The sequence below is a fragment of the Rutidosis leptorrhynchoides genome, chromosome 2 (genome assembly GCF_046630445.1).
Source record: "Rutidosis leptorrhynchoides isolate AG116_Rl617_1_P2 chromosome 2, CSIRO_AGI_Rlap_v1, whole genome shotgun sequence".
Classification (NCBI taxonomy): domain Eukaryota; kingdom Viridiplantae; phylum Streptophyta; class Magnoliopsida; order Asterales; family Asteraceae; genus Rutidosis; species Rutidosis leptorrhynchoides.
This window is the reverse complement of record NC_092334.1, coordinates 98099092-98108410: the sequence shown is the minus strand read 5'-3', so window position 1 is coordinate 98108410 and position 9319 is coordinate 98099092. Positions and strand designations below refer to the sequence as shown.

The window sequence follows — 9319 nt, the reverse complement described above, 5'->3', positions numbered from 1 at the left end:
AAAAATAGCTAAAGATCAAAGATTTGCCATAATTTGCTTAATCCGCCGTTGAAATAGTGTCAAAATGCATTTGTAAAACTAATCAATAAAAACCAAAAAGACAAAGAAAGAAACCTACAAAAATGATAGACATATATAGTTACGTCGCTATTAAATACAGTCATGTGAATAACTTGACATTTGGCAATGCGTTGCACACACTTTCACTACCAAAAGCAACATATTTAAAATTAAAATTAAAATTTAAATAAAAATAAAAAATAAACGTGGGAAGTTTTATCACGTCTTTGTTTAGTCATCAACGTCATCATCTTATTCATCGTTATCCCGTGTACAACTCTGTTATTTTATCAATTGTTGTCACACGTCACTATGAATCACCACCTACTATCTTTACTACATTTTCATCCCTCTCATTCTTTCAAAGAAACAATATAAGGTATGTTTTCATGATACCACGTAAGTATCACTATCTTTATCTTTATTAGGATTAAAAAAGAAAAAGAAAAACTGTGAAAAGGACCGTTTATTTATAAGTTAAAATAATGTAAAATGTGATGTGATTTAAATTATAATTCTCACGAGACCTTATATATGTATATATGCATATGACAATTAGGTAAATAATTGAAGTAGTTGTAAAGATGAATGGGAATGGAGTTATAGGGATACTTTCAGAATCTACAAACAAATGGGAAAGAAGAGCACCTTTAACACCATCGCACTGTGCTAAACTTTTGCATAGTGACAAGAATAAAGCCCAAGTGTCACGAATAATCGTACAACCGTCAACTAAAAGAATTCATCATGATGCACTTTATCAAGATGTTGGTTGTGAAATCTCTCAAGATTTATCTCAGTGTGGTCTCATTTTGGGTATCAAACAACCAAAGGTATATACATAATAAACGGGTAAACATATAAGATACTAAAGTTTTGTGCTTTTTTTAATTCTGTATTTTTACGTAACGTTTGTTGGTTTAATGTTTGTTCTTGCAGTTGGAGATGATTCTGCCTGATAGATCGTATGCATTTTTTTCGCATACACATAAGGCGCAGAAAGAGAATATGCCTTTGCTAGATAAAGTATTAGTTCATTCCTTTTGTTCATAATGTTATCATGTATATATGTATATGTATGTATATATGTATATGTATATTCTTAATGGTGTGGTATTGTGTGTAGATATTGGCTGAAAGGGCATCATTGTTCGACTACGAGCTTATAGTAGGAGATGAAGGGAAAAGGTTACTTGCATTTGGCAAGTTTGCCGGTAGAGCCGGACTTATCGATTTCTTAAGTGGATTAGGAAGAAGTAAGCAAATTTCTTCAATGATTTGCTGTTTTTTTATGTTTTTGTATGTAATTATTAATTAGGTATTTAGGTAATTTCCAATTGTTAATTTGCAATGAAATTTGATTTGAATCACTTGTTATGAGATACTAAACTCTGTCTACAAGCTCTGTTTTTCTACCTTGTCCCTCTTCACTGAAATTTTACAAATTATGATATTATTATTATTTTCTTTCAGGGTATCTGAGTCTTGGTTACTCGACGCCATTTCTATCGCTAGGTTCATCGTATATGTATCCGTCATTGGCTGCTGCAAAGGCTGCAATTGTTTCAGTGGGTGAGGAGATAGCTACTACTGGATTGCCCTCAAGCATATGTCCTATAGTTTTTGTTTTCACTGGTTCTGGAAATGGTATTAGTGATCTATAATCCATATATATAATGATTGATTTGTTAAAGTATTATTTTAAATTACATGATGATGTCTAGTTTATGTTAATTTATGTTGGATTTATGTTTCAGTTTCTCTTGGAGCACAAGAAATATTCAAGCTTCTTCCTCATACTTTTGTGGATTCAAGTAAATTACCAGAACTATTTAACAAGGTTAATATTTAGCTTATTATTATCTCTCTTTTTTTTTTTTCCTTACGTGTGATATGTCGAGTTGTTACAATCCTTTTTAGCATTTGCCTTCTTCGAAATTGTAAGTATGTACTGTAGTAGAAAAAGATAGATAATTGCATCTCATATTGACGGTCTTTCATTTAGGCTGGCAAACCGTCTCAGTCGAAACGAGCTTTCCAAGTGTATGGCTGCGTTGTGACTTGTGAAGACATGGTTGAACATAATGATCCTGCCGTACCTTTTGATAAAGTACGTATTTGTGTTGACTTTTTTGGTTCCTTCTTCCTTAGTTGGCATTTGTATCTTTATATTACTTGAATAAGTTATCATTTCTTTGCTGTAAGAATATTTTATGCAATATGAGTTAACAAAAGATGTTTGATTCCAGGATGATTACTATGCACATCCAGAACGCTACAGGCCGATCTTTCATGAAAAGGTTGCTCCATATGCATCTGTAATAGGTCTGTAAAAGGCTACTGTTTAACATTTCAGTACTATATTTTCCTTTTTGTTCATTTGAGTTTATGTAGTTCTTTTTCCTATATAAATGGAAGTACCATTTGAACTGGTTATGCAATATTTCAAGTACTTAAAAGGTGTTATGTGGCATGAGCAGTTAACTGTATGTACTGGGAGAGAAGATATCCTCGCTTATTGAGTTCGAAGCAGCTAAAAGATCTACACGGTCCGCTTGTTGGGATTTGTGATATAACTTGTGATATAGGTGGATCAATAGAATTTGTGAACAGAGCCACCTCAATTGACTCACCTCTTTTCAGGTATATTTTTTCCTCTGTAAACTTATACATACCAATAAATTCATTATGTATATTCAGTATTATCAACACCAAGTTCTGTTACTTTACTGTCCATGAGTAGTTTTGTCACGATAGCACACATGTTTTTATAGTGAAGTCCATATATGTACTTCACTTTTGTCTGTCTTCAACTCTTGATAATAGCTTGATTCTGCCTGTTAACAGATATGACCCATCTGGTGACACGTATCATGAAGACATTGAAGGTGACGGTGTAATATGTTTAGCTGTTGACATTCTCCCAACTGAATTTGCTAAAGAGGTGATCTACCTTTACTTGCTTCATCTTCCTCAGTTTATTCTGTCTGCTAAGATAGTTATCGTTGTTTTCCAGGAAAAATTACTTGCATAACATTTTTATAAAGGTCATTTGACCTAACATCCATAAAAAAGTGTTTTTTTATAACAAAATAGCACTAAATTTCTTTTCACCATTATTATGTAAATGTTGACCTTTTGTCAAGTTTTGACTTTTTGTGAAATTGACTTATTTCAATTTTTTGGGAAATTTGACTCCTAATTTTTTAAGAGTTCTTTATATTGTTATCATGTTGTTACACAGGCTATTCAAAAAATGTTAATTAAGTTCCATTTTTTATTGTATTAGTAATTTAGTATTGAATCTAACATGCTAGTTAATATATCATAAAGGCTTCCCAACATTTTGGTGATGTTCTTTCCCATTTTGTTGGGAACTTAGCTTCTATGAAGGATATTCAAGATCTGCCTCTTCACTTACGACGAGCCTGTATAGCACATGGAGGAACTCTTACTCCGTTATATGAATATATCCCCCGAATGAGAAATACACCGTAAGTATTTCTAATAAACTGAACTTGTTTCCATTCGATATGACGTTTTCTATATCTTTCGGTTACATAAACCTGTAACAATCTACCCCTATAAATATAAATTTCCAGAGAAGTTTCAGAAGACGTTGAGAACAACATATTAAACAGGAAGAGATACACTATTCTGGTACATTCCTACAATTGCTTCATTCGCACAGCTGTTGACTTTATAATGAGTCTTAGTTGACTTATCTTTGACTTTTGCAGGTTTCTCTGAGTGGTCATCTTTTTGACCAATTTCTGATCAATGAGGCGTTGGATATTATTGAAGCTGCTGGGGGATCTTTTCATCTAGTCAAATGTCAAGTCGGTCAATGCACCGACTCAACGTCTTACTCAGAACTCGAAGTGAGTATCAAACATACTTATCATTAGCTATAATTATCTCTTTAACGGACTGAAAACAAATAAACCATGAGTAACCATCTGCAGGTTGGTGCAGATGATAGTACGGTTCTTGATAAGATAGTCGACAGCTTGACATCTATAGCAAATCCAAAAGAAGGTCATCGAGTTCCAAACGGAAAAACGAATGTGTTTGCATTGAAAGTTGGTGAAGTTAAGGATAGTTCTGTTAACTTAGGATACAGTTCAAAAAAGAGGAACATGATTCTCGTTTTAGGTGCAGGGCGCGTTTGTCAACCTGCTGTCGAACTCTTGTCATTGGTCGGAAGTAATACACCTCCTGAATGGACAAAATCATGTAACATAGCAGAATTTGTGGAGCAGAATTGTGTTCAAGTTATAGTTGCATCACTATTTTTGAAGGATGCAGAAGAGGTACACTTAACTTTTACTATGTAACCCCATTATTGTAATATAATGATGAGTTTTCTTCTGCTTATGGGCTGGGTTAAGTTCAGTGTTCTTGATTACTTTATGGAGTGGGTTAAGTGGGACCAACTGAATGCTATTTGACACTTTTGTTATTATGAAATTATAGTTTAAATTGTTTGATGATTGTAGATAATAGAAGGTATTCCAGATGCAATTGCTGTTCAGTTGGATGTGATGGATCGTGATAGTCTCTATAAGTACTTCAGTCAGGTAGGTCCGATGTACTAAATTTGTTCGTAATAAGATGATAATCGATGTACCAAATTTTTATTATGCATTTATGCAGGTCGATATTGTTATCAGTCTATTGCCTGCAAGTTTTCATGATACCATTGCTAATGCCTGCATTGAGGTACCATACTCTTCCTGAACTTAGCAAGCTGTTTAGTCTTCTTACTTTATGTAGTTTCTTGTTTTGTTTATGATTATGATTATGATTATGATTATATGGTTTAATGCAGTTTAAAAAACATCTGGTAACCGCCAGCTACATTAGCGATTCGATTAGTAAGTTACATGATGCAGCGAAAGACAATGGTATTACAATTCTTGGTGAAATGGGGTTGGATCCTGGAATAGGTAGATTTTAATTCATTTTCGTTTCAGATATACATATAAACATGAACGTATTTATTCAGCTAGTTGGTTTTATTATGTTGTAAGATCATATGATGGCGATGAAGATGATCGACGAAGCACATGCGCAAGGCGGAAAAGTCAGATCTTTTGTATCAAACTGTGGCGGTATTCCATCTCCTGTAGCAGCAAATAATCCATTAGCGTACAAGTTCAGGTACCTATAATAGTAACTTTTAGCTTTTACAACACGCAGCCTTATTAGTTATTTATTTTTACAAAAATTTGCTCAGTTGGAATCCAGCCGGGGCGATACGAGCTGGACGTAATCCAGCAACCTACAGACACAACGGAGAAACTATAAATGTTGATGGTAAGTCGTTGAATACTATTGAAGAACTTGACACATATATGTTATTTGTCTTATTATTGTTATGAGTGTTTGTTTGTGTGAACTTTCAGGAGATAGTATATACGTTTCAGCCACAAAGTTCCGGCTACATGATTTTCCAGCTTTTGCACTTGAGGTCCTACCCAATCGCAACTCGTTAGTTTATGGAGATTTATATGGTATAGATAAGGAAGCATTGACCGTCTTTCGTGGGACCCTTCGTTATGAAGGTACTACGAGTTTCCAGGCTTCTCTGTTTAGTTACATAAATAATTTTGGGTCTAAACTTTTTTTAGTGTCGATTTCACCCTCTTAACAATGGAACATATTGAAGTTTGTTTTGGTTCCGTTGGATCTTATGTGAAGTTTCTATTTGCAGGGTTTGGTGAAATAATGGGTACACTTGCAACAATTGGTTTTTTCGATACTGAAGTTCGTTCAGTACTTACGAATAAAGAAAGACCTACTTATAGAACATTTTTATATGAACTTTTGAAGAACGATAGCACGAGCACTGATGAATCAGTGAAGGCGGAGAAGCTTATCATAGAAAGACTACTAGCACTTGGATTATGCAAAGAGGAAAAGGCTGCAACGAGGACAGCTAAAGCAATAATGTAAGTACATAACATTTACTTCAATTATTTTATATAATTACCAACAAATTTTCAATTTTCTTATTGCATCAGATTTTTGGGATTTTATGAGCAAACAGAGATACCTTCATCATGCCGAAGTGCATTCGATGTCACATGCCTCCTCATGGAACAAAGATTAGCCTATACAAGCACAGAACATGTAATTAATCAAAATTTTGAAGATACTTTTAACTATCAAATAACTTATTGATGTTAGTATGTACTAGTTGATGTAATAAATTGAACTTATTTCAGGACATGGTTCTTTTGCATCATGAAGTAGTGGTAGATTTTCCTAATGGTCGCCCTACGGAAAACCGTCAGGGTACTTTACTTGAATTTGGTCGGACACAAAATGGGAAAGAGATCAGTGCCATGGCTCTCACTGTCGGGGTTCCAGTAGCGATTGGTACTTTGGTATGCATTTATTTTTTATTATTATTTTATTTTAATCTCTTTTATAAAGAATGTTGTTGGTGTAACTAAAGATATACTTAATTATACAGCTTTTACTCACCAAAAAGATTACAAAAACTGGTGTCTTAAGGCCTATAGATCCAGAGGTTTATGAGCCAGGTAATTTCTATGCATTTTTATGGTTAAAGGTTTGTCTTTTTTTTCATGGATATGGGTATGATTTGACATGTATAAATTTACTGAATATTGTTAGATAATGGTACCCTTTATATCATTAATATCAATGGCATTATATCAACTTGCTTACTTTCTACTACTTATTTGCAGCACTCGAAATCTTGCACGCTTACGGTTTCAACATAATGGAGAAGATTGAGTAGCAACAGACAGACTCTCTTCCAATTCTTGAATTCGTGTTATCATACGTGCAATTCGATCATGTAATTATGTAAATATGAATATGAATGAATATTATTCCCCCTTAACCGCATTGATGTGTCTCGATTATTATCCCTAAACAGAAACCAATAAATGGTATATGGTCAAATTCTTGTGTTCTGCAAGACTATTACATGATTATGTTTGTTTTGGTGAAAAATCCCAGACTTTACACGAAAATATATGCATTGGGTTTTAATGGATTTAAGTTGCGAATGGGTCGACCCATGTGAGTCGTTTAATGAATGGGTGATCATGTTTGGCTTGGCCAGGTTGACATACTGAACAGGTTGACACACCGTCGTGTTTACAGCCAGCTGTTTACTTCACCAAACCACATACAACCTAGTTACACACCCCAAATTCGATCAGATAAAAGGTTTTGGTGATGTGTTAAAATAAAATAGAAGTTTGGTGAAAATAAATAAATAATAAATGACGCGGTGATATTTAATTGGTTAAAAGAAATCTATAGCTATCTTTTTTGCCCGTTGAAAACAAAATTGACGCCTCAAAAATGTCAAATTTGACGCCCAATGACAGACATTAAAGGCATAAAATTTTGCCAAACTCGGAGTCAGATTAACTCTGACACCCCATAAACACTGGTCTAATGTACTTTGTAATAACGTAAACTGTTAAAATACAATGCAAATTTAGTAGTATAGAATAATATGGAATTTGTAGATGTATATAAGAAAAATATCTAGATATTAATATGTATAAGAAAAAATTATCTAGATATTAATATGTATAAGAAAAATATCTAGATATTAATATGTAAAAGAAAAATCTAGATATATGTATGAAAATATCTATATATTTTTATATCCATGAAAATATCTAGCATGTAGAAGCTTCCATGGAGTAGTATAAATATGATGAGGCTTCCATTTATGTGTAAGTTGTCAAGTAAGGGTGCGTTTGTTTACCTCTTAATGAAATGGTTCAGAACTGAATGCTGAACCATTCAGCATTCAGTGCGTTTGTTTCTGACATCTGAATGACATATGGTGCTGAATGGTTCAGAATTAAGCTCTGAACCATTCAGAGCAGAAACACTCTCTTAACCATTAAGAGCCTAAATTTTCTGTAATATTGTCCTGAAATCATATCATGATCACTTAACTAACAAGTATATTATATATTTTTATTAATGTAACACGTTAATAAGGTAGTTTTACTCAGTTCATATCGTTCATTTTAATGATTATCAAACAGCTTATTTTCATTCAGAGCAAACTTTATTCAGAGGCTCTGAACCATTCAGATTCTGAACCATTCAGCACTAAATCATTCAGTTTTATCAAACGCACCCTAAGTTGTAAAGAAGTAAGAAGGGTGTGAGTTAGAGAAACAACGCTTATAAGTAGAGAAGAGAGAGATAGTGGTAAGTATGTAATATTGTAATTGTATTTTGTATTAATAAAAGTGTTATTTGTTAAGTTTTTCATATCACGTAGGTGGCAGAGTCGACCATATAATAATAATAATAACACAAGTGCACTAAGAACTTAAAAACAAACTAAGGATTATATATAGATAATACATATAACTGAACAATGAGTGGGCCAAAAAACTCAACCAAAACATGTAGTCTTATATATATAAATAGAATCCATAAATGTCATGAATAATACGTACAACTGAAGAGGAAACACAACCTTTGTAACGACCCTGGTTTTTCCAACGTTATTTATTAATAATTATTATTATTAATACGTGTGATTAATCGAATGTATGTTATTACATTTACATGTTGCTTTGATTGCCCGTACTTGAACTTTAAATGCCCGAAACGTCTTTGTGACACCCGGAACTTGCACGAATAATATTTTAAGATATTATTTACATTCATGATTAATTTTATTGATCATTTTAATTAACTAAAGCTATTAGTTAGTTACCTGGACTTAACTTGGACTTTTATTGGATTACTTGCTAACTACTTGCAACTTGGGCCTTTTAAGTGTTAATGGACTAGTGTAAGCCCACCCTACTTATATTTATGAATTAGTTAGCCCATGATGACTTGTAAGTAGCAAATTTAAATGGAACTAGCTAGTTAAAGGCTTTAGGAATCTTGTTGGCTCATTATCCCCATGAAACCCCATGCATTAACCACCTTTTATGATCTTTACTTGCAAGAGACCACAAAACAAACCCATTCCCCTTGCTTTTTGCTGCAGGCCGATGGTTTAGGCACTCTTAAGGAGTGTTTTGTTGTTTCAAATTTCATTACCTCATTCCTTGTATCTCTCATTCAAACACACACACACTTGACTTGCATTTTCTCTCAACATTTTTCTCTCATCTTTTTCTCTTTAACTTTGTAAGTATCATGAGTTCTTCTTCCTTTTCTTGACAACAAAACCGAAATCCTAAAGGCTTTCATCATCATCATTTGTTGTTCTTTGTTGTTTAAAAGT

At 33.3% G+C, this 9319-nt stretch overlaps 1 protein-coding gene across 1 annotated transcript; it reads left to right on the top strand.

Moving 5' to 3' along the window:
• The first annotated feature begins 596 nt into the window (after positions 1 to 596).
• On the top strand, positions 597 to 7031 carry LOC139891209 (alpha-aminoadipic semialdehyde synthase). Its single transcript, XM_071874161.1, is given in 24 exon segments — positions 597 to 893; positions 1000 to 1086; positions 1187 to 1316; positions 1534 to 1707; positions 1818 to 1900; positions 2066 to 2170; positions 2310 to 2385; positions 2541 to 2703; positions 2908 to 3004; positions 3394 to 3554; positions 3663 to 3720; positions 3801 to 4259; positions 4320 to 4373; positions 4560 to 4640; positions 4717 to 4782; positions 4892 to 5009; positions 5094 to 5223; positions 5300 to 5379; positions 5469 to 5627; positions 5777 to 6014; positions 6087 to 6195; positions 6291 to 6452; positions 6542 to 6611; positions 6780 to 7031. Coding segments are annotated over 24 exon segments (3162 nt in total). The 5' UTR covers positions 597 to 644; the 3' UTR covers positions 6833 to 7031.
• Positions 7032 to 9319: the final 2288 nt, after the last annotated feature.